Source organism: Platichthys flesus, chromosome 6, assembly GCF_949316205.1.
Source record: "Platichthys flesus chromosome 6, fPlaFle2.1, whole genome shotgun sequence".
Classification (NCBI taxonomy): domain Eukaryota; kingdom Metazoa; phylum Chordata; class Actinopteri; order Pleuronectiformes; family Pleuronectidae; genus Platichthys; species Platichthys flesus.
Window position 1 is genome coordinate 21,504,726 of NC_084950.1, and position 26,180 is coordinate 21,530,905.

Here is a 26,180-nt window from a genome sequence, read left to right on the forward strand (position 1 = left end):
AATTGATATCTCTACACTCACACACAAACACACACAGATAGCCAGCCGTCTAGCCACTTAGTACATCATAGTAGATTCAGTCCATTACACTCAGTCCATTCTCTGTTTCATCAATATGAATGAGCCCTTGATGCAGCATGAACGGTGTAAAGACCAATCCACAGTGAGAGCCGCTCCTCCGGCATTTCTAATTCCTTTTTCTAGGATCATAGCACAGTATTAAGTTTTCATACATCAGTGGTCCCCAAATATTAAATAGTTCCTTAATCTTTACAGTTGTTGGCATTTGAAAGATCTTGTCGATAGCTGTCATCAGATTAAAAAATGTATATACAAACATGATCACAACAATCATCTATACACAGATGACGCCTTTTTTCCCCCTTCGTTTTTTTAATTATACAGTGTAGGCTATGATTTTTTCCCCTGACAAAATGCATTCTTCTCTCTACATCCCTCTAACTGTCTCTCTTTCTCACTGACTGTCGCTTGTAGGACTTTGATGCTGTGGCCGTTGGATTGTATTTTTCAGGATTTTTGCTGGCTATGCTTGCCATACATATGATTTCTCTTTTTTACTGGGCATTAATAGTTCATTATACTTCCTTCCATTGAAGTAACTACAGTAGGATTCTTAGAATTAGGTCAAATAGCTTCCTTCAGACATTCACTGAAGTCTGAATAATCTCTGGATATTCTCTTGAGAGATTGTATTAAAATCAAAAGGAGTACACGGTATCTCAGGACGAAAAAGTGATGCCATATTTGTAGAAGACACCGACGCAGATGTGATAAGAGCCGATGCTGGTATTGATGTGCTATATACAAAAACATGTGATCTCCGCTGTTACATCCTGCCTCAGCCTGCTGAACGCAGCAGAGATTCCTTTGTTGTTGTGAACATGTGCGGACATTCTCTGGTGTTCATATCTGAAAACAGCTTTTGTGAAAGTAAATTAGATCAGAAATAGGCTCGTAAAAACTTCTGCTTTTACTCAGAACCAGCTACGAAATAGTTACAGCTGAACTTGGGTGGACCAATTCCTCTGTGTCTACTCTCACCTCTTTTCTCTTGTCTGGCTCTCTGGGGTGGTCTGTGTGTTGTCAGCTCGCTGGCTTGTTTGGATTGTGAATGCATCTCTCGGGACGTTCTCTAGATTACCATGTCACTATACGTTGGCACATAAATCTCACAGTAAAGTCTGTAGTTAGAGTTTGTTTTACTTTTTGTGTGTGTGAGATGTTTGTGTGAGAGGTGTGTCTGTTTTCCTTAAGGCATTTTTTTTCTCTCTGCAGCATTCTGTGCAGATCACGTGAATTTTTAAGTTATTACATAGCCTGGAAATCAGACCAATCAGTTAGCTCATGTTTATTTACTTTCACAGATAGGTTTGCCCCCCTCGTGTTCAGACAGATTACCATCCGTCTTTCCAACCTTTAGTTTAAAATAGGCCAAGTTTGATACAATCACTGAAAGAGGAGCGCCGCTGAGGGATTTTATGTTAACGAGGATGGCTGCTGCTAATGTGGAGAGGTCTGTTGAATCTAGTTTAATTCATCAACCTTGAAATGCTGGTCACTTCAGATGTCACACAATGCACTGCTCTTATTAGTTTTAGGTTTACCCAATTGCATCAAGAGGCAATTTGGTCTGCGACTGTTGATAACCCCCCTTGAAAATGAGTTGAGGGGTTTGAGACCAGTTCACAATTGCAAATTAATCGGGTGATGACAGGGCCAGTAAAAGATTATGCTGGACAATCTGGTCATCAGTCACTGGTCGGTCTATAAGAACAGAGTGGAGGTAATTTCAAGTTTAGAACCACTGACCACCAATCTGTTCATTATTGTGTTATTAAATAGCTGTCTTGCAATGAATCTTTTAAGAGAGGTTGAGACTTTTGTAGCTATGCATGTAGCTAACTGCTTTGAACAGTAACTTCTGAGTAGGGCCTTCACTTTTTGTTAGAAATCCAAACTTTCATTTGAACATGGGAAATGGTAATATTCAAACAGCAGAGGGCGGCCATTGTTAGCTTAATATATTGACCTTGATCCTCCTGACAGACACCAAAGCATCTGAAAAGCATTTGCTGTTTAATGTTGTAGAGCAGTGGTGTCAAACTCAATCACAGAGAGGGCCATAATTAAATACTGGGACTAGGTCAAGGGCCAAACAGGGTCAGCATAAATGAAACGGGATATTGGACAAAGTGCAAAAAGAAAACCAATTTAGGTAGGCTACATTCTTCTTTTATGTTGATGTTACAGAGCCTTGAGTTTGACATGTAGGTTCTAGACAGTACATGGTAGAGTAGCAAACAAATGTAAGGCTGTTTGTCGTCTTGTCTTCTTATCTTTGTACCATATGAATTGTGTGTCATGTAAAATTTATTTTAACCTGATTTTGAGGAAAATAACAGCCCTACTTCTCATGCTGTTTAAAGTTTGTTGTCCATTTCTATGGTAATTAAAAAATATGAAAAATACTAACATGATACATTTGTTGTGCTTTCTCCTCCTGACTATTGTTGCTATGTTGTGCTCTTTTTTTCTGTTTGTAACCTAGTTTGACAGATTTGGGTTTTCAGCAAGTAAACACATCTTCTAACAGGTCAACACAAGAGACAGGCTGCCTATAAACTGCTCATCATGGTTTCATGGTGTGTTTGTTCCTTGCACAGACGTCTTTGTTTCAGCTGCTCAGTGCTCTGTAACTTGAACTGCAGCCAACGTTTCTTACAGGACGTTCTTTCTCGCACAAATCTCCCAAGTAGAGACAAAATAAGTCTCAGTGTTTCAGAGTGTTTCATTCAAACAATGCAGACAGAAGTCTAAACAAGCTTATGACTTCCATGGGCTGAGACTGGCATCACATGGTGGGGGTGTTGTTGGTAACAACAGTAGCATACACAGTGCCTGGAAGAGTGCATTTCATGTATTGTTCCAGTCCTTGCTATTGCTATTATGTTCAAATAGCTGAATCCGTGAACTAAAGACACATGAATATCTTAGCCTAATAAATCTTATTTGGCAGTAGCTGCTTGTAATGGTTAGATATTTATCTGTTATGAAGCTATGAAACTCATATATTTTAAAAGGTATTCACACTATTCACACTCTCTCTCAGAATCCATTTAATTTTCCTTCAGCCTTTGTTCAATCAATATTTGTGAACATGGATATCCCTCTCATAACAAGTGTATAAACTCCCCCATTCAAGGCTAGCGTAAAAAGAGTTTATTATACCAATATTATTGCTAATTTTCAATACTTGAAATACGGATAGAAAGATATGATAGCTCGGTCTTGGCTCTTCTCCATTAAAGGCTGGATCTGGGACTTAAACCCGCCTTTTTCCCTTTCAGTGGCACTTTCAGCTGTCATTTGCTGTCGAAAAACAAAAGTTAATAAGCAGAGATTACTTATTACTCTTTTTCAATTGAACCTGTGCTTTACTTTTATATAAAACAACACAAGCTGCATAATTAATTTGAACCAAAACACAGATTCAGTTAAGGAGCTAGGGAGAGTCGTATACCTGTCGAGAAGCTCCTTGAAACTTAAGTGACATTCAGTGGAGTCATTTCAGTCTTCTTGACAGCGTGTGTCTGTGGATACAAGCTGAAAGTTGGTAGAAATTAGGAATTATGTGGAGCAAGTCATCCATGAATCAGAATGGGTTTGCCCCTGAAATTGAAAACTAAATCACACCCTTTGGTCACATAGCTCAGGACAATATTAGCAGAATCTGTCAGTGTCACATACTATCGGAAATATCATTCCATATTACTTGTCCCCTGGCTGTCTGGGTTTTTGTTTTTTTCTTTACAACTTTTATGCTTAAATAGACATGTTACGCGCCATCAGTACCCATGACTAAGTCAAGACAATCGTCAATGGCACCCACTGACTTAGAGGTTGTGTCGCTTTAATGGCTGCATGGGAAGAGACTTTTGAAGGTTATCATTTTAAATCCCTGGATGAGCTGAGAAAAACGTGAGGGTAGGCAGCAGTAAGTGCAGCCTGCATTTTATTTGCTGCTGTCAGAGTGCCCTTCACCAAGGTGCTGAACTGAACTGCTCAGAGCCTGTCGCTGTACAGGATGTGCTCCCAGCTGTGGCTGTGGATATTATCCCGCACAATGACTGAGTGAAATGATGAGATAAGTGAGGGATGGATTAAGATGTGATAGGTACAAATCAGGCCAGAGCCATAAATAAATGACATTCATATTGTATTATTGTATTACTGTATTGCAGAAGTATCATCATCTATGTATGTCAATTGATAAATAATTACAATTCAAGTTTTTTCAAATAAAAACAACAAAAACTGACACAACAAATTGATTTGGAGATAACACTCTCTACATTAACATGTTCTTATAAGTTTTGTGAATGGTATTATTATGAATGAATATTATAAATTCCTGTATAATTTTATTTATAATCTTTATCAATGCTGAAAGACACTTTCCATAGTTTAGAAACAGAGAAAGCCAAGAAAAGCTAATATCCAGGAATATAAATGACACATTATAATCATAAATTAAAGTGAAGTATAGGGGAGAATAAAGTACATACATTAAATGATATTTACCTTTTATAATTAGTATAAATTTGACAAAAAACGGCTTGTTTTGTTTTCAATGGAAATTTTCTAATTTATTGCAACCTTTATAGCATTCCTTATTAAAAGAATCACTGAGTGTTTTTGTGGAATGGAAACAGTTTAGAGAGCATGTTCCTGCCCAAATAATAATGTATAAGGCATTCATATTATTTCCACTGTGTTTGTCACACAAACAAAAAATTATTTAAATACACAAAAAATGCAGCTCAACCATAATTAACAGTAGCATGACGTCTGGTGTGGTTGAAAGTAGCATTGGTTATTTACTGTATTCTTGACAGTAATGCAATGTGTTGTGTTGGCGGATTTGGTAACATCTTGATATAATACTTTAAGGCTAAATGACCGCTCTGTTGAGATTATTTTGACTTGTGATGATGACGCTGGATTACTCTTGCCTTAACTGTGCACAACTTTCTCCCACTGCTCGGCTTCTTCCACTGCACTTCTGTTCATATTTCATGTCTATTCTGCGCTTGTCGGTCCCAGTGCCACGGCTGTCTTATCATTCAAGCCCCCTGCCACAAAGCGGCAGAAAATCCTATATCCCATCTCCTCATGGCTTCAGCTTTCAGCCTCAGTTATTCCATTATTATGTTCCAGGCTCAGCGTGCTCTCACTCACGCTCTGCATGAACGTGCTCTGGGTGGGAATTGAACTTCAGTCCTCTGCGTGCTGTCTTTTCTCAGGGGAAAACATTGCCTCTCTGTGGAGAGCTGAGTGTGGAAGAACTAAAAAGAACTTGGTTTTGATGCCACATTTCTTTACATCTCAGTCTTTCCATCTATTATTATTTTCAGTGCTCCCAATTTGTTGTGTCGGTTCTCTCTCGGTCTTCCCCCACGTTCACTGGTATTGTAAGTCTCAACAACCTCATTTCAATCTTAAGTCTTCTATTTATGCCCAGTAGCTCATCCCAGTATAGTCATGCTTATGCTATACATCAATTTGTCCTTCTCTTTAGTGCAAAACTGATGTTTAAGAACAAGTTCACTGTTGCTTTCTGGGCATTTTTACTGAAACACCACATTGCTGTGGTTTCACAGTATCATAGAAAGTCCCAGAGCTACTTTCTTAGACTGTGAATGTCAACATTTTCACATTTTTCCCAGGGAATAATTCATTGATTTTAATGAAATAATTTGATTCAGCTTGATTGAATTTGAGGTGACCGTTGGCCTTGGCAGAATATTAACTTTATCATTTTGTTGACCATGTCAGACATTTAACGAACTGTGCTGCTTCTCTCTGTGTCTGACGGACACTGGTAGTTATTTACATTTAACTCTGTGATGTTGTCTGGTATTCCACACCCTGGAATTTCAAGACAACTTCATATTTCCCGCCCAAAGTCGCTAATATAAATTTGAATGTTACTTTTGTGAAGTGTTGCAAGTTAGTTGTATTCTGCAAAGACATAGGGACTTATCACAACTGCTACGGGATATTAGTCTGACTTCCAATCATTTTTTTCAGAGAAGTTAGACATATGCATAAACCCACACCTAGAGACCAAATAATCAATTGTCCCTCTACCCATCTAGTGAGACAAACAACCAGTCACTTTTGAGTCAGGATATATTAAACCAATGTGGGTAGAGATGAGATTACAGTGGTGGCATTCTTCTCTGGCTGATATCTACTGGTTGCTAAATGCACGGGGACATCTTTGCAGTCTGTCTCTGAAAGGTCTCTGAAAGTGCTTTATCTCCCTCATCATGGGTATTTCTCTGACGTGTCAGTTCACTGAGCTATAAGTTCTGGGGGAAGTGATGAGAGAAGCCTCAGGTGTATAGGATGAATGAGAAGGATGAAAGGATGGTGTATGTATGGGAGTTAAAAAAGATAGGCTGTTGAAATTCAAAGACTTACCCTTGTTTAGCATTGTGTTATGTAGTCAATACAAAGGTACATTATTGTGTGCTATCTTTTTTTTAGAACTGTAATAATTGTAATTGAGTATGTATTCATCTCAAGTATCCTATTAAACTGTGTCCAGTTTTTGTGACAATCTAAATCTTATACTGACACTTCCTCTTGATGCACATCCATCAGAGACAGTGTAAATCAGATCCAAGGTAAATTTAATTTTGGATGAATTCCTATTAAAGATTTACTTTCACAGATAGGTTTGCCCCCCTCATGTTCAGACAGATTACCATCCGTCTTTCCAACCGTTAATTTAAAATAGGTCAAGTTTGATACAATCACTGAAAGAGGAGCGCCGCTGAGGGATTTTATGTTAACGAGGATGGCTGCTGCTAATGTGGAGAGGTCTGTTGAATCTCTTTAACAGAAGATTTTAAGTTTAATCATCTGATGCATGTATATTGCACAGCCTGGCTTGTAGTTTGTGGTTTATGGTGAGATCATAGTTTACTGGTTGCAAAACAAAATCAGTTTCTATAAAAGTCTGAGACATTGATCCTATTTCTCACTTGTTTGTTTTATATACATCAATAAAGAATTTCATACAAAGTTTATTATCTCAATTGTTTCTCTCAATTCTTCAATACAGCATGATGAGGATTAAATTATAGTCATTTTTACAGTAAAATAGATGTTAAAGCATAGTTTAGCTGTCAGGCTAACCTCCACTCCCAAATATGGTAACATCCTGCTTGAAAAAATGCCAAGTGGGGCTTCAAAACAGCAGTTCACAAACCAATGGGTGACTTTATGGTGGGGGGGGCAGTTAGGTAAGAACAATGAAATCCCATTATTAAGTAAAAATGATCTTACCTGCTCTAAGTTATCAAACTCATGCTCCACTGTAAGCAAACTATTCTCTCCTTAGTGGTCAAATTGTAAATGCTCCAATCACTTAAATTGGGTTGGAACACAGTTACACAACCATACTGCCTTATGTCTTTGGATGCTCTGTGATGATTGTTGGGACATAAGATAAGTAATTGTCATGCACAGAGTCTCTATCCGTTCCTCTATTGCACTGCGATTGCATCCACCTTATTGCTAAGATCAAGGCTGGCCACCCTGCAACTTAACGTCTTCAATTTTAATTAAGCAAAGCTTTGCTTGTTCGTGGTGTCGGTTGACAGTTTGTTGTTTTCAAACAGAAAATTAGAGGTGGTGCCACCAGAATTTGAGCATTTCAGTTGGTGTAATGAATTAAACCACGCATATAAGCATTATGCTGTGTGAGTGGTTTTGTTGTTCCCTCTCAGCATTGCAGCCTGTCTTCTTAAAGCTGTAAGATTTCTTTCTAATTTTCCTTTGGCTACTCATGTGTGTTCAGAGAATTGATTTTGAAAATAAATATTGGCTGCTACTCTAGAAAATCACTATTACAACACAAATTCCCAAAAATGTCTGATTGTTTTCTGTAATACAGTATGTCAAGTTGAGCATCTTCCTGAAATATGGACAGGAGGGAGGCAGATTTACATATCTCAGAGGAAAGAGCGAAAGGGAGGAAGATAGCCTGAACGACAAAAGTGAGTGGGTACGGACAAAGAGCTGGAGAGAGAGAAGAGAGTTGGAATATTTGAGCTGGAGGGAAAAGACAAACAACAAAGAAAAACTTTGAAAGTGCAAGAATGGAGTAGGAAGAAACAAAGACGAGAAGGAAGAGCGCAAGTACAGTAAATCTGGAGAAGCCGTTAAGTAATAGAACAGAAGACAGATATCAGAGCAGCTGAGGTAAACAACAGAGATGATTGATTCAGCTCCTAATGAGGTACCTGTAATTTCACCTTTTACCTCTAGCAAGCTTCAGTCCTTGTGTGTAATCAGGGGTTAAAGTTCAGTGAAAAACAGGCTGTAAATCTTTCTGAAACAACAGAAACGTGTACAGAAGCTGTATGCAATAAGGCTTTGAAAGGTTGCAACTCAGTGTTTGGAAGCTTGAAATTGGAAAATGTAAACGTTTTTGTATATTCATGTTTACCTTCTTCTCTGTAAATGTTGATGTTGAAATCTGGTGCACCTGTGTTGGAAAAAAAGTTATATACTACTATATGCAGTCTTTGTTAATTCAAATAGTAAACTTAAATTGCTTGCTTTTGTTTTTTGATGAATTTTGTTTTAGTTGTGCTCATTGTGTGTAAAACATATGACAGAGAGAGATGCTGGAAGAATTGAGCAGAGGGTCTCTTCGTATAGTGGATACTGTCTAAATGAGAAATGTTTGTTGAGCTGTACCAAGCTCCGGTCATTTCCAGAAATGTTTTAATGAGAGATAAACAATGTAGTGTTTTACAGTGTGTACTTAAAGTGGCTGATGTGTGATAACTAATGCAGTCTACTTCATGTTTGTTGTCTCATTTCTTGTCAGCACTGGCAGACAGACAGTGGATCTGAATTCTGAATGTTGTTAAATGTTGTTTGGATCAAACTCTCAAAGACATACACAATCCACCAATGTATTCATACTTAATATAAATGTTGCCTACACGAAAAATCACAAGCTTTCTCATGCCACTTGACGGTACACACACACACAAACACTAACACACACACGAGCATGCACGCACACACGCATGCACTGAAAATGTAATGTGTGTGTGTTGAATCTTAAAACCTCTTTATACACTTTATACTGATTCCTTCATGATGGATCAAAATTCCCAGTTTTTCAACTATTAACTTAATGACATAAACTGCATTATTTGTTGTTTTCGACTTTATTGATTTAATTTAAACACAACAATCAAAGTATGGCTAAAAGCATAGAACAGTCATTTTCCTCTACCCCTGCATTCAGACTATGGACAAATGTGATATAAAATAAGAATATATAACTACGACAAAATCTTGCCACAACTCACTTTTCTACAGAAAAATGCTGTATATTGAAATCACAATAGTTGTCTCTCCTCTATGTCAATTGTTTCTTCCCACTCTTTTGAGCATAAATCAATCTTATGTCACATAGTCTAATTCAGTCTTTAATGAAGAGCAGTCAGTCCTTTACCTCAAAATCAGTCATCAATCTTGATCAATAAAAGATCCATTTAAAATGTCAATACTAATGCATGAGCCCCCCCTAAATATTCAGGACAGGTAAGTCAGTGAAAAACAAAACAAGACTGAGGAGAATAACTAAGCAGTTGGCAATAAGAATGATTATCCAATGAAAACAAATTATAGCTTCTTTAATTTCATGTTTTTCTAAACTTTGAAGAACTAATAACGTAGGCTAACATATAATTAATGTTTAGTATTAAAGATAGTTTGTAGTCATGCCCTGCACCCATGTTCCTACTAATGGCCTGTAGCTGATGTCCTATAGTGCTGTTTCATATCTTTAAATCAAAACAAATTGTGGGTCACACAATCAAGAATGCTCTGTCAATATTATAGAACTAAAATCATTGTAGTAATGAGTGTGTGTGTGTGTGAGTTTGTGTGTGTGTGTTTGTGTGCACTTGTTTGTTTGTGTGCGTGTGTGTGTTAAGGAAACATTGTCTTTCATGTTTACGCAACGTGCCTGCACAGTTATTTTGAAAGTGTTTTATATTCTAGAGGGTCTTGTGTGGAAACCAATTTGCCGTGCTGTAATTCATCACATTTTTGTTAAATTGTGTAATATCTGTTGCATAATGAAAGTAACACAGAAATAGCAGTCCTTTATTTGGCTGATGGCCACGCGTAAGAACACTTATATTGGAACACAGATAAAATCATTCTTAAGTAAAACCACAAGTGACAGAGATGATTACATAAGCAAGATGGAGTGCTTATTTCAAAGAGATTTCCTCCCGTCTTTCTGTACGGTTTCATGGGTTATCATATTTTAATGATATGCCCGGCGCTCTGAGATTTGTGAACTCAAAATTTTGGCCTGCATGGTTTAGGAAGGGACTGCCGGGCAGATGGGATTGTCCCTGTCCCCGAGGCATATCTGTCATCCCAGATTAGATGTGGTGGGAACTTGTCAGTCACAGCATGGCACTACTTTCTGCCATTGGCTTAATGAGAAACTAAAGTGTAAGTCAGTTTTGCTGGCTGCTCTACACTGCGTCATATTAGTGACTGTCACTGTGGATTAAAGGAAAACTGAAAACTGAACAACAACTTAATTATAATTGCAACGGAGAGAAAGGTAAAATATGCTAATGCCACATTCACCACTGGGGGTTTCTTTTGGTTTTGAGCGTCTGTGACATATATTGGATAGCGGATATTGCTTGATTCTTAGAAGCGTGATTGGAGACACAAAAGACTGAAAGATTGAATTATCTTTTTAGACTGCATGCCGGAAGCTGCTTTTCATAATTCCGTCAAGCCGCTGTGAAGAAAGTATCACACAATGAGGAGGCTTTATCTTGATTTCGAAAGAAAACTCTTCACGTTGCCATGCATTTGACTTCCAGGGAACAAATAATGTAGCTTCAAATCAAAAAAATGTTGGTGTGGATCCCATGAAAGCCCTCAGCTTTTTCTCATTGTGTAAAAAGTTATTGAAATATATGCCTTCTCTGCTGTCTGTTTTTTTAAAGTACATGTGCAACAGCTGTGTTACTCCTGTGATGAACAGTCATAAATCTGTCCCATGAAGGTCCGTGCATGTGTGCCGAAAATGATCTGAATCCTGTTATGATTGATAAATATATTGCTTTTGTCATCTAGAGAGCAACCTAGTCTCAGCATTTACAGGCATTCCACAGACCGATATCTAACTTTTAGTTGTCCACAGTGTTGATGTGACACAGCCCCGTCAAGTTTTGAATAATATTGTTTGAATTATGGTCTTTGTTTCCTGGGAGGATGCGCTGTAACAGGATAAATCTTCCCCACACCCATCACGACTTTGTCAGCAAAGTTTGATTCAGGAGTTCCTGCTTTATTGTGTGAGGCCCTGGTCAGGGGGTTGCCATGGTAACACCCTTCCGCACAGGATCCGACACTTGTGACCTTGTTATATAGATGAGAAAATGGATTCACCAGCCCCTGTCAATATGGTCCCTGCTGTACAGTTAATCATATCTATATGATGAAAGTCAGGTTTAGCTCACTCATTGTCATGTTATTATACTAAACTTATTTTGATTTGTCATCCTCTAATGTTAAAAGACAATCGAGAGTTAACTTCCTCAGGACTATGTGGGAGTCTCTTTAAACACATAGTGCAATCAGTTTAGGGTTTCAAAAGCAATTTGAGCAATGATTGCAAACATGAAGTCAATCAAAGTCTTTGCAGTCACCGAATGCCTGAAGTCGTGGATAGAGCACATCAAATTGATTCCTTGCCTCCCAGGGCTTCCGATAATGTTGGGTAAATTGTGAATTTTATTAAAAAAAATATAGCAAGGATTTATAATAAGGAACTTTGTAACACTGTTTACTAAACAAAAGGATGTAGCTTCCTGGTGCTAACGTGTGACCTGGCGGGGCGAGAAAACAGGATGCATCTGATATGCAATGGTGCTGATAACCTGCGGCAATATTTTTGCCTAGGTTTTAAAATGTCAGCCTTTGTTACTTTGCAATGACTGACTGTAGTCAAGTCTAAAAATAACATATTTGTTTTGTATGAAGGGTGATTTATAAATTAAACAAGATTAGATCTTCATTTGAAGCCAGTTTTTTTTAATCATATGATATATATGTCTTAATAGTGTTTGCTGACAGCTTAATACCAGTATGTAGTGCAGCAGAAAGAGGGTGAGTTTTAATCTTAGTTAGTTTTTTCACAATCACCCTAAAGGAGTTTAGAAATTGTGGCAATTTTCAGCACCTAGTTGTAACTCAAATAAGTCATTATATTAAATATTTGATGCCAGATTCTATGCAGTAAAAGTCAATAGCTCATGACCTTGTGACCCCAAAGTCTGGTGACTGCCTGTTTTTGTTAGTCCTTTGTCCAGCCCCCAAAACACTTTGCATTGCCTCTATATTATAGAGTCTCTGGTCTGCTAAAATGTCCTCAAATTGTTGAGACATTGAATAGAAAAAGCTCTCATCCTGTACGAATCTAATCCCCTATAACACAGTAACAGTTGTTTCATTGCAAGTCTAGTTTGCTATAATACACTGCCAAAACTACAAAAATATCTCTCACTTCAGACTTAACTGTAAATCTATGAACATGAAAGACTCTTCCTCACTGCCATTTGTCAGACCACAGCACATCACTCAGCACCTCAGAACTCAGCTGAAGTGCTTTTGGTTTCCATTTTCCGTCTAACTGCTCTAGTTCATAGGATTTAGGACTTTAAGTTTTTGATTCATTGACAATATCAGTGGCTTTTATCTCACGTAAGCCTGGATGAAACAGCCAACTACAACACAGGACAGCAATTCAGAAATAAGCTCTCCAAATCCTCTTCATTTCTGCCTCTCTGCTTTTAGATTTGTACAGGTCCAGTTGAGGGCTGGGAGAAGACAGCTCATTGGTTCACAGCATAGACTGGCTTCTAAGTAGAGAAAGTTTGCCACCTAATGGAGAGAATGTAACCCTACTGTGTGCCTTCATAAAACATTGCCTGTCTCAATTGTTATTTTTCAGCTTCCCTCGTACCTTTACTGCTTAATTTCAATCTGGGTATAATAAGTGTATAATGAGTTATAATTCTACTTGTTTAGATGAGTATTTTAGTCCCACATGGACATAACTTTTAAATTTTCTAACCATTCTGTGCAGTTAAGTTTTTTTATCAAAGAAAATAAAGGAATGTTTTAAATTAACAATCCATAACAGTATAAATGGAAGAATCACTCGATGTTACCATGGTAATAGGGATGCCACAGTGTGGAGATATTGCCCACCGGGTAATAAACCTGTGACAACGCTGCTCTTACCGATGACTCTATATATAGTTAACAAGAAACCGCTCTATATCTAGAACTTTAACATTTGTTGTTAAGATCTCCCCCTCACATTTTTAACAATACAAATGATTCTAGTGCACTGTGTGTGTGTGTGTGTGTGTGTGTGTGTATGTGTGTGTACTAGAAATGTTACCTCACATTTAATCGGACAGAGTTGTTAGATTGACTCAATATTGTTATCAGGTTTGCTTTATGCAATGAACCAGATTCAAATAAAGTTTCAAATAGTTGCTTTTGCTCGGTCCACTGATATGTGAAAAGGGACCCAATGGATTTTTATATGTATACAAAAAAAATTACAAACAAAAGTCACACTCCAGATTAAATGGCATCACATTAGTTAAATAAAATGTTATAAATATTTTAATTATACCTTTTTCTCCTGTTTATCTTTTTTCAGGTCCAGCATCCCCTACGTTTGAGGCTAAATAATTCATCATTCATCATTGTGATACTACATTAAGGCCCTGTGGCCTTTAGCTTCATGGCGGGATTTCCTGTCCATTGACCCAGTGGGCTGACTTACTGGACCAGTGACCATGTCCGCCTGCAGCACATTCACAGAGCATGTGTGGAAACCAGGCGAGTGCAAGAACTGCTTTAAACCTAAAAGTCTGCACTGTCTGGTTCAGAGTGGTGGAGGAAAACCTCCCTCTGAGCAGAGGCCTTCAACAATTCAGCAACAGAATCCACTCACTGCTGGGGCCAGAGCCATCCCTCACCTTACCAACTCTCAGAGGGCTGTTACTGGGTCGGCTCGCTCAGGAAACTTTCGCCCACCGGTAGCTAAGAAGCCAACCATTGCTGTTAAGCCAACTATGATGCTGCCCTGCTCCTCTGCAGGGCTCGATTTAGATGGCAACCTTCAACCACCACCAAATGTAATAGAACAGGGCAAAGCATCTGCCTTTAGAGTCTGGAATCGCAATGGACTGAATCGTAAAACACCTAGAGGGCCCAGAAACAACAACGAAGGAGAGGATGGCAATGAGGAGATTGAGGGCTATGGACAACTTAGCCCGAGGACTCCTAGTGGAAATAATAACAATAGTGGACTGACAGATGTCCTAAAGGAGATTGCTGGGTTATGTCCTGGCCGTAGTCCACCACCCCTTTCTGGCTCCAAGGACATGTTTTGGGGACGAATCAGTAGTTCATACCAACGGTCCTTGGAAAGAGGTCTTCTAGCCTCAAGCTGTCTGGCCATGGGAAGCAGCAGTAGTGGTGGTTGTGGAACAGCTCAAAAACGTGTATCCCTTAGTGACAGCGCCAAGATCATTAGCACAGAGGGTGGTCGCTTTTGCTACCCAGAATTTTCCAGTGAAGATGAAGATGATGAAGATGAGAGCGAAGAGACTGAAAGGGATGATGATGATGAACATGAGAGCTGGGATGAAAGTGATGAAGAGTTACTATCGGTGGAGATCCGTATGAGAGGCCAACCACGCTTTGCAAATTTCCGAGCTGCCACGTTGTCTCCAGTTCCCTTTGCTGTTGGGAAAAAATGGAATACTGTGCCTCTTCGGAATCGCTCACTTCAGCGGATTTGTGCAGTGGACTACGATGATAGTTATGATGAGATCTTAAATGGATACCCTTCCATGGATTCCACTGGAGCTCTCTTTCCCTATGGGTCACATAACATGCAAGGCAGTTGTTTCCTATCAAACTCAGAGTCTACAACTTCTCCAGAATCATCATCATCGCTACCAGAGGATTCTCAAACTACTTCCAGCAGTGGGAGCAGTGCCCCCTTTGCTTTTAGAAATGGCCTTCATTCTCCCACCTCCCCTAAGGCACAGGTCCCCATCACTTCACCTATTAAAAAGGAGCTTGTCCACAGAGCACTGAGCCCACTGAAGGTGAATGAAACACACAAGGCTGTCCTGGCCATTAGATTAGAAGACCAGGATGGCAGAGAAGGCCTGCCAATGCCCCAGGCACTTCCGGGTCAACCAGTGACTATTAGTTTTAGTCCCACAGAGGAGCAAGCTAAACCATACCGTGTAGTGAACTTGGAAAAATCGCTGATCTGTAAGCCTTACACTGTAGTGGATGTGTCAGCATCCATGGCCAACAAAGATGAAAAAATTCCAGACTCTATTCCAAAACCACAAAACCTTTCGATGCCCTCCAGCCCTACATCATTCTCCAGTGCCCCTTTAGGTCAGCCTCTGTCTCCAAAATCCCCTATTTCTCCATCTTCTTCTGTGATGCCAACATCACCCTCATCTGTTGCTCCATCAGTTACCTCCCGGAAGAAATCTGGGAATATACGCTATCAAGAAGTGTGGACATCAAGCACAAGCCCTCGCCAAAAGATACCTAAAGTAGATTTAGGTGTTGGGCCTGGCCCCTCCATCCCTACACAACACTTCAGCCACAAGTCAGCTCCCACTTCTCCGATTGCTGGGCTGTCTTCCTCCCGAACTGTACCTGTGAAATCCCCTAACTTATCAGAGATCAAGTTCAACAGTTTCAATAATGCAGGCATGCCTCCATTTCCCATTATTATTCGCGATGAGCCAGCCTACGCTCGCAGCTCCAAGAATGCAGTCAAAGTACCTATTGTTATCAATCCAAGTGCATATGACAATTTAGCTGTGTACAAGAGCTTCTTAGGACTCAGTGGGGAAATCCCACAGCCAAAGGGGGTAGGTAATAGGGTAGCCAGCCATACATATGAAGAGATTGGTTCCTCTGAGAGTGTCCAATCCTCCTCAACAGAGAAAACTATCTCTGGTACAGGCACATCAGAGAGAGCTTCATTTGAAGAGACAAAAGCTCCAGTGGAAGCAGCATCTAAAGTACCAAATTTACAACCTAGAACCACTACAGACTCTAGCACTGTGACAAGCACTGTGTTAAGCTCAAAAGTTGGGGCCCCCTCTCCCACTACATCAACAAATACCCCGGCCATTCTTGCCATTACTGCAAACTTACCTAAACCCAGCCCGACTGCCAATTCTGTTACACGCACTTGCAACACAAGTGGAGATGCCACTTGCAGTAAAGACGATGATACAGACCTAATTTTGTCCTGTGGGGCAGTGGTAAATCACAGGGAGGAGGCTAGTGCTGTACTTTCACAGATTGTGGCCTCCATCCAGCCTCCCCAAACTCCTCCAGAGTCCCCCTCAGCACAAGTCAACAACTTCAGTTCTGAGGAGCTGTATGCCCTCCCGCCTGATGCCATGAAGGAGACCCTTACCCGACCCAAGTCTCTTTTTTCCACAACAGATGGTTGTCTTTCTAAGCCCAAGAATGACACACCTTCAAAAGTTTTGTCTAAATCCCAGAGTGCCTCTGCTGCTGTCCCACTCTCCAGCCCCCGCTCAGAACCCAGTGCCCCCTCCCCCCCTCCTAGGTCTACGTCTTCCCCATACCATGCTTCTAACATCCTTCAAAGACATTTTGGCAACTGGACCAAGAGCTCTGCCTCCAGTTCTCCTTTAAGACCGAGTGAAGGTGAAGGAAGTCCTGGTGGAGACGGCAGACGTATTTCTGCAGAAAGCTCCAAACCCAAACGCTGGATATCCTTCAAGAGCTTTTTTCGTCGGCGGAAAGATGAGGATGAACAGAGAGAGAAAGTGGAGAAAGAGAAGGAGAAGGGAAAGTTGGTTGGGCTTGATGGGACAGTCATTCATATTCTTCCACCACCACCAATCCAAAATCATCACTGGTTCACTGAGGCCAAAGCAGAAGATCCCACCCAGAAGCCAACAATTATCTTCACCTATAAACCAGACAGTAGCAGCACCACTGGTGATGGAGAGGGAGAACTACGAGTAGAGGAGTGCGGGCAAACTTCACAACTGGAATCTGATGAGACCAAAGAACCCAGACCTTTGAACACAGGGCAGACGTCACTCTCCCAAGACACTGGAGTTGATCTCATCACCAAGGACATCAGGTATTTGTTCATGAACTTTTAATTTACTCTCCTGGTACCAGTATATTCAAATATGCACTAGTTTATAAAGCCTGTAACGGTAGTGCGTCATAGAGAGGATTCTGTTCCAAACTGGGGTTTACAGTGAAAAGTGAATATTTTACACAAATTTATTTCATCATGACTTTGTCTTTAAGCCTTATAGATGAATTCTAAAGAATATATTTAGTTGTGTTCTGCCTTCACCACTCCCTACTGGTCTAATGAAGGATTTTGCATGCAACACCTGCTTTGCCATTACCCACATGCATTCCCTTCAGAGCAGCCACATGGTCCACCTTTAAATTAAGATGTTTACCCTTTTCCAGCTACCCCTCCAAAGTGTAAGGGTTGCTTCTCCTCTTTTCATACAGATACCTCATTACAGATTCTAAAGGTGTTAGTTCTTAATTTGCCTTGTCTGCTCGCCCACTTGCTTGGACTATAAAGCATGTGTGGTCTCTTCCCTAATGTCAACAATTACCTGTATAGTAGGCAGTGTGATTAGTGTTCCTCCCTCCAGGAATGGGCCTTAAGCTGCTTTCAGACATGCAATGAACGCAATTTTCTCCAGAGGACATGCATGGGTGAACGCAAATATCTGAGTGAGATGGAGATTTGATGTGAGAACACAACAGGGTATCCCCCGCTGGATTCTAAATTCAACAGACGTAAAAAAAACAAATAGAAAACAAATATCTCCGGGTGAAAAAGCGTCATACACGTAGAAGACATTGACAAAGTCAAGAAAGCTGATGACACTTCCTGCCTCTGCATGCTGGACCTGGCTGCTCCACTTCTCGCCTGTATAATGCTGAGTATTTGTTGCTGTTGTGAACGCATCAGTCCAGAAAACCTCCCGCTGTGTTGTGCATGTGTGAAAGGTAAACTGTGGATAAACTCTGTTGCTAATTCTCCGGGTTTTACCCACAGGTCATGTCTGAATACAGCTATAGTGTTTTTCAACAGCAGCCGGATTAACAACTACTCTATTAATCAATGCATTAAATTACATATTTCCTTCAGCTTCATGCATATGCACACATACTAATCAGCCTACATGCCAATGAAGTTGTAGCTTTATACTTACATAATGAGTTCATTATTTTTGATTGGCTCCCTGTTGCCCTTTATGTTTAATCTCTTGAGGTAAATGTCCTGCAGTGTGGGTAATGGTCCCACATAAAGATGTCTAGCATATCCAGCACCTGTTGCACATGTGTTTTTTTCTTGTTAAAGAATATGAGCTTGTTTGTTTTGAATGTTATGTCTTTTTGCTGCAGAGATGAAGTTAAGGGTTATTTCTTTGGCAATCAGTCAAGTGGGTGTAGCAGTAGCCAAATAAATACTAATTTAACAGGAAAGCTGTCGGTTGAAAGCACTGCTAATGAAATGAAGTACGAAATCATTTAGACAGAAGGCTGCACTGCACTTTAAAGCCAAACCTGAAAACATTTTCAATAAATTTTGTGTAAATCATTGGTTTAGCACAATATATATAAAATAAATATATTTGTGTGTATGTATACATTGAGTTGAGTGGGTCAATAATGATTCCATTTTCTATTGTCTTTGCACATCAAAAATGTGCAAAGACATGTAACCCCTTTCTATTAAATTCAAATATAAGGTAATTAATGTTACAATTGGGCAGCACATTTTTTATCTAAGGCAAATAATCTCTAAAATATTCCTTCTTAAGGGTGTCATGATATCTAGTGAGTTTTAATGGTTATTGAAGGGCAAAATGAAAAGCTTGGATTTATTTTGGAAATGCATTAGGAAATAGTCATCACACACCACCAGCATGATTAGTTGGAATACCACTCTGGAAATATCACACCTACAGTTTAACTCATGAACAACTTCTACAGTTCTTCTTGGGCATCTTCTCACCTGATCTCTTACATTTTTAATCCCTCGTAACGCTGCCCTCATTCCTTTCTTCTCCTCTCTATGTGTCTCTGCCAACCTCATATTATCCCTGCTTTCTTTAGCTTGGCTTGGTACCATTGCTTACCCTCTTCCATGTCTTCCATCCATATGTTTTTGCCTTTGAGCCCGAAGCACTGTGAACTCTTAAATATTTCACTCCTCCATCCTGTCAAGAGCTCGGCCCCATTCTGTCTCATTTCTAGCTCCCATCCGTTTCTCTCCTCAACTTTCAGCTCTAGTCATCTCTTGCTTCCAGAAGTTCCTGTCTCCTCTTTTGCCTAATAACAAGTTGTACAGGTATCAAATGTGTGCTAGTTTTACTATTGATATGAGATAGGATAAAGAAGGGTGTTCTTTATAAATTTGAGCATAACCAGGTCAAGTTAGCCAAAATGCTGATGCCAAAAGGAGAGTAAAGGTGGTCTCCCAGTTCCTACTGAGGATGAAGGAGTAGTCAAATAACGACAAAGTAATTTGACTAGGCTTGTCATATTCAATAAAATCACTTTAAATATTAAGGGATTCTCTTGGGTCTTAACAAGTTTATCTGGATTGTAGGCCTTAATAGGTCTTGAATACATTGAAATATTTCATACTAGGTCCTAAATACGTATAAATAGCTCTTTATTGTGGAAAGGTTCATTTAACACTTACATTGCTCCTTATAAAACCATACCAACGTGTCATTGATAACTGAGCCGACAAACATTTGGTCAGGAATGAATGCAGTACCATCAGCCTGGTTATGGGCTTGGCTATGGATAACATAGCATTTTGAGTGTTATTCCCAAAAAGGTTACTTCACCTTATCTTCAGTTTTCTATTGATCTGCGAACATCAGTGAGCATCTAAGTATTAAAATACTGATCACGTCTTTGAAATTAAATTCATATGGTCATGTTTGATACCGGAAATAACTTTTTTTGGAAACTTTTATTAAGCAACTACTAGTATTGTACAATACATCGCCACACACTCTCTAGCCACAAAAATGTAAGCCTATGTGGTATCCACTTCAATCAAACTATCACACATAACTCTTTGAAACATCTCACCTTTGGTCTCGTCTTCTAATTTTCTTTCCACTTGTCTTTTATAAACATTCCTTTGTGACCCTGTTGTTTACAGCATTCATCGGGAACCTGTCAATTAGTAACTGATTTATTCACTTGGCGTCTTAGGAGCTCTGTACCTTGCATTGTTACTTTACTGTTTATTTTGTGTTTACTTCAGGTGTTGGCGAATAGATTTGTGTTGACCCAAAAACAGAAAAAAACTAAACCTCTGCATGGTGCCTGAGCTTCTGTGGGTGTTGTGGAGGAAGATGTGACATAATCTCTAGAAAGAATGCGCTTGTAGAATGCGACTTCAGTAGTTAACTCGTGGTTCTTTGGGTACAGGCGTGAAAGGGTAAAAAAAGCCTTGTTCAATATTTAGTGTTATTGTTTGACAATTCCATGGCGCCTATAGTTTTATATAATATAATATATATAAGTTATAGTATACTTTTTTCTGCAGTGTACTGGAGCTATGGTTAGTATTTTCTCAAATTTAAAATATGTCTCCAGAACCCATTTTTCCTTCACACTTCGTTGCACTACCTGATGTTGCTGATAAATAGTTATATGATATGTTTATTTGTAAAGAAAAAACCCTTTGGCACTGTAGTATTTTCAGGAAGTGAAATATTTTCCCTTTTGGCTTCTTAAAAACCTGAACTCTCCCTGGATAAAAATACCACAAGGTCAGTTATTGTATGAACTGGTCACTCAGGTCATTTTACAAACCTTCTGTTTTGATTGGCAGAAGAAGGGTTAACTCCACCGTGTCTTTTTCCTTGCCTTAAGCTGTTTTATTGGCCAACAGTAGGCGGGGTCCTCTGCTCTGTTGAACATTACCTCAGACAGGTAAGAGCTTTCAAAGAGGGAGAATAGAGGAAGACGAGGAGCGAACAGATGCAGGAAATCACTTTTGGATTCTTCACAAGTGGCCAGCTTACAGTTTCCACTCTACCTAGAATGTGAATTCTCCTGTGCCTTGTGTCCAGGTTTCCCAGATGGGAAGCTGTGTGAGTCAGTATAGTCGGTAAGCTCCTTTCTTTCACTCACATATGTATATACCTGTGATCACGCATCGAGGCAATGTGAAGTCATGTTGACTTAGGGAGGAAAGGTTTCTGAGATTGCGTGTTTTTGATTTTGGTTGTTGTGATCGATCGTTTCTTGAATAGAAAGTCTGAGAAATTGAAATGCACTGAGGTAGCTTCATTCTGTCTCAACAAGTCAGGTCCTGACACTGAAACATGTTGCAGGCATAAAGGTATTTTTGTGACCGGGGCCTCTCAAGGTGTTAAACCACGCTGGATGTTTTCTTCTTCCATAATTAAATGCTTGGAATTGGTGCTCTGCCACATCATAGCTGACAGTAACCCGTTATTTTCCTCTACCAGTGACGTTATGTTTTTATCCCTGATCATTCGTTTTTTGGTTGATTAGTGAGCAAGGTTACACAAAAGCAACTGAACAGATTTTCACAAAATTTGGTGGAAGGGTGTTGTATTGGTCAGGGAAGAAAAAATTGCATTTTGGTGTGGGCTTTCTTCATTGCAGTTTTTCAACATTTTCTCCATAGATTTTTGCTTTTAAAGAACTGGCACATTTAGGGAACTGATATCAACGAATGTGTGAAATTTGGTGCGGCTTGTCTATATTTAGGGAATAGGAACCGTGAAGATTGAAGAGGAAACTGAGTGAACACGTACAAGTCAAACCACTCTCAGTTTTTGTAGCACAGCCTGCATTTGATTTTTTCACAATTCACTGTCGATTCACTGTTAAGTTTTGAAGTACACTCAGTCTTTGATACCTGCATCTTTTCACACTTTATTCTGCTCACCACACTTCGCTGGGCCTTTTATTTCATCGATTGTCAGCTACTGGCAAAATGCTGAAGTCATAAACTCACAACTTGTAGGCTGTTGATCGACTCTCTTACAAGGAAGACTTATGACCTATAAACGCAGATCATAAACTTGTCAGATCTGATGCCTTCCTCAGACACAAGAGCCCCCAAGGTAGAAACAGATACATGAGTGGCTGGGTTTTTTTCTTCAAGTACTCACTTTTCTATCACGTCATGGCCACAATATTGCATTCAACAGTTCTCTCTGAAATGCCTGTGTAATAGCAAATCTTTGAAAACCAATATGACTTTAAATAATGTGGGCAATATTTTCTGTCTGAAATAAATCATCTTTAAAGTCAATTGAAACTGACTGAAAAAGAAAATCTTGGCTCAGGTTTCAGGTTTTTTAGTCCCTTCAGTTTTTTTGGGCTGATGTTACCATCTCAACAAAGTGCATGATCACATAAAGCATTAGTCATATAAGGATCATATGATATCAACATTAGAGTAAAAGGAAATGACACATATGATTCAGGATCAAACAAACATTACTGCCAGACAGCCCCACCCATGACAATGAATGTGGCAATGACACCAGCACTTTAAACTGTTTGTGACATTTTATGTTTTATCTAAACTCTCTACTGCTTGTTTTTCCTTTGTGTAATTATTTATCAGAAGGACAGGAATGATAAATAGATAAAAAACAGTTTCAGACTAACAATGCTGGTGCTATAAAAGTTAACTTCCCATTCAAAATAATATCGCCGATTTTGAGCAGATGCCAGGGCTTGTCACTTGCTTAGGTGGTAGATATCGCAGGTATTTTGTGTGCTACAATTTGGGTGCTATCTACAGTAGTTTAAAGTGCCAGCCAGCCTGGGTGATCTTACCTGTGTGGCCTGAGGGTGTAATGTCTCACAGAGGTCACATTAAAAGACTGTGGCTCAACTGTTCAACCTATCAGATCATAGGTCAGTAACCAGGTTGCACAGATTTTTTTTTTCCCCTGTGATCACAGTGGGCAGACAAATCCCAGATCCCAACATCTTCAGTAATTGTTTTGGGATGAAGGTTGCTATTGGTTACTTTCCAGCTCTTAGAAAGCAATGTTAGAACTTGTATCTCTTAAAAAGTTATTGATAGGAATAGTTAACTCTTAACAGTTCACTATTTAAGTGAAGGACTGGACAATGTAATTTAAATACAACAGAATAAGAATCTTGCATAATTATATGACAATTACATACATAGATAAAGATATATGGGTTTGGGTCAGGTGCAGGCACATAAATTAAGATTAATTAATCTTATTGAATCTGCTGTAAATTACTTTGAAAAGAAGCTTTTCAACAGAGACGTAAAATGCAATTGATAATTTTATTTAGACTTTTATTTATATCCTTAAAACCTTACTCTCATAAATACATACAATTGCACTAACACTGAGTGATTGTTTCCAAAAAGAAAATAACATACCACACTCCTTGGAAGTGAGAGATACAACAAAATGTGCCGATATAATCAAGGAAAAATCTATTTCGTCGATCAATGGAAAAAACTAGAAAACGACAGTTTAGCGAGCAGTTACTGGATACTTCCTCTGTTCTTAGTCCTGTAAAGTCAAGTGAATGTGACCAGATATTTCCAAATATTTTTGTAGTCCTGCAGAAAATAAACTTATATCTTTCATACGTGCTGTCCCCAATTCATCCCTTAATAAAAAAGAAGAAGAGTGCTGATGAAGTGATACAGACATTGATTTGAAAAGCTGAAAAGATAAAATATATTGTATTTGTTTAGTTCATATCCTGTGTTCCTAGATACAATTATTTGTCATAGATAAAATGAACAATGGCAGATAGAGGCTATATCAAAAGCTTTTTATCATCTTTAAACACTACTGTCTTTGAAATGGAGCTATAATATCATCTTGCTTCTTTTCTGACTTGTTTTGTAGTTACATCATGTAGAATAGATGAATTATACGTTGCAGCATTAGAATAATGAACCTAATCAAAGTAGTGGGTAAAACATCAGAACCCAGACTATTTTCATCATCAGACCGTTAATGGAACCCGTACTCCACATTTATTTTTCATAACTAACTGATCCGTGCATCTCTCTTCCTGTAATGTGCAGCCAGGTACCGGTCAGTGCCAGCAATGCGAAGGATCGGGATGTAATCGGTGCCCCATGTCAAAGTGCCAGAGTGAATCTAGGTCTGGTGCTCGGGGAGGGTGAGGAGAGCCATGCCAACCTGCTCGCAACCCCAGCTTCAACCAGCGAGGGCAGCGCCAGCCTCGGAGAGCCAGAGGAGGACGGGAATCACTCCCATCACTCCCACTCTCCTGCTTCCAGCCAATGCAGCGCCACATACAGCAACATCGGTAAGAAGGACACATGCAAAAGATGTTTTTTTAAATTTGTCTTTGTATATAAATGTATGTGTATTAGCCTTGGATATAGGGGACATAAAGCCCAGAAAATGTATGTAAACCAGTTTTTACTGTGCCGGAACTACAAAGTCTGCAAGCCCTTGTTTACCTAAATGCATTTTACCCTTGGGTAGGACTGGTTTTGTGATTGACTCTTCACCAACTCCTGAATTTTATTTTGCACCTCAAACCTTCCTCTTTTTTTACCCAAAAAAGAGGAAGGTAAAAAAGAAGACAAATGAGAGGGAAAAATGCAAATAAGCTGCTGACTGTGCACCTCAGTCCCCCAGAGATATAAGAAAAACTTCACATGGTTCTACAGCGGTTTGGCTGCAAATGATATTTTGTCTGACTTGCACTTGTTTTTTACCTCTGCTGTAGGAGTTGGTTTGTTAGTTGGCTGGTTTGTAACGGTTTTTAAGCAAGATTACACAAAAACCACCCCCATTCAGTTTTGGTGCAGATCCAGTTTAAGGTCTGGATTTAGGAATTGTTTTTCGATACTTATTTCAATATTTTCCCTTTGTCAGAGAATTCATAGATCTTGATGAAAAAGGCACATTAGGGGATTGATATCTATGAGTGTGTGTAATTTGGTGCAGTTTGATTGAATGTAAGGGGCCATGCTAGTTTGAATTGATCAAAACTTGTTTTAGGTAACTGGAGTCATGAACATTTCCAGAATATGTCACTCTTCAGCCTCTGCAGTTCACTTCACTACTGTAAAAGTGGCTGGTTTTGCTTTTTCAAGCATCAGCACACCTCTGTATGTGACAAGTAATAATTCATTCCCTGCTAAAACAGCTGCAGCTCGAAATTCTCAACACATATCATCATCCACAGTCTATTTGGAATCTAGATCAAACTGAAATAATTTATTTCAGTTTATTTCAAACTGAAATAATTTATTTCAGTTTGAAATAAACTGTTTGTGGTAGATAAATCTTCTATAGCAAATACAAATGTAATTTTATAATAATAACCTGTTTAACCTGAGCTTTCTAGTTTAATTTGACACAGTGAGTGGGGTCAAAAAAACAGACGTAAAGAAGTAAAGTCTGTAAAAAGAAACAGAACAATGTTATAAGTGTGTATTTTAGTTTTTGCTTTGACTTTATTCAAAGCTAAAGAAAATAAATTGTAAACAAATAGCTGAGATAAAATCCTATTTGCTTCACAGTGGCAATTTTAGTGGAAAACATTGAGACCAACCCTTAGCAAGTGCAATAACCTCACAGAAAAGGTGAACTTCCCCAAGGCTTTGGCTTTTCGGCTTTGAACACCATAAGAAAAGGAAAATAGTGAGGATTCAATTTTATTTATGTATTTACACATAAATATATTCTCTTAATTTATAACAAGACATTTTTTCAGCAATTTATCAATATTTAGTCATCTTAAATATGCTGGGACTTTTGTCTGAGCAGCCCAAGATGATTTCAGGTATAGTCTTTTAAAAAACATTTTTTTATGAAATAACAAATAGTTCCCTTTACCCACTCTGTGGTTAATAATAATAATATTTATAAAGACTGCCACCTTTT

The 26,180-nt window shown here is 39.0% G+C and overlaps 1 protein-coding gene across 1 annotated transcript in view; it reads left to right on the top strand.

Annotated features, from left to right (window-relative positions):
* Positions 1-26,180, top strand: part of peak1 (pseudopodium-enriched atypical kinase 1) — an 87,099-nt gene that overhangs the window by 49,894 nt on the left and 11,025 nt on the right. Inside the window, exons 4-5 of the mRNA XM_062390143.1 lie at positions 13,829-17,341; positions 24,341-24,588. Of these exons, the coding sequence (XP_062246127.1) occupies positions 13,968-17,341; positions 24,341-24,588 (3,622 nt within the window). The 5' untranslated portion in view covers positions 13,829-13,967. The remainder of the gene's footprint in view (positions 1-13,828; positions 17,342-24,340; positions 24,589-26,180) is intronic.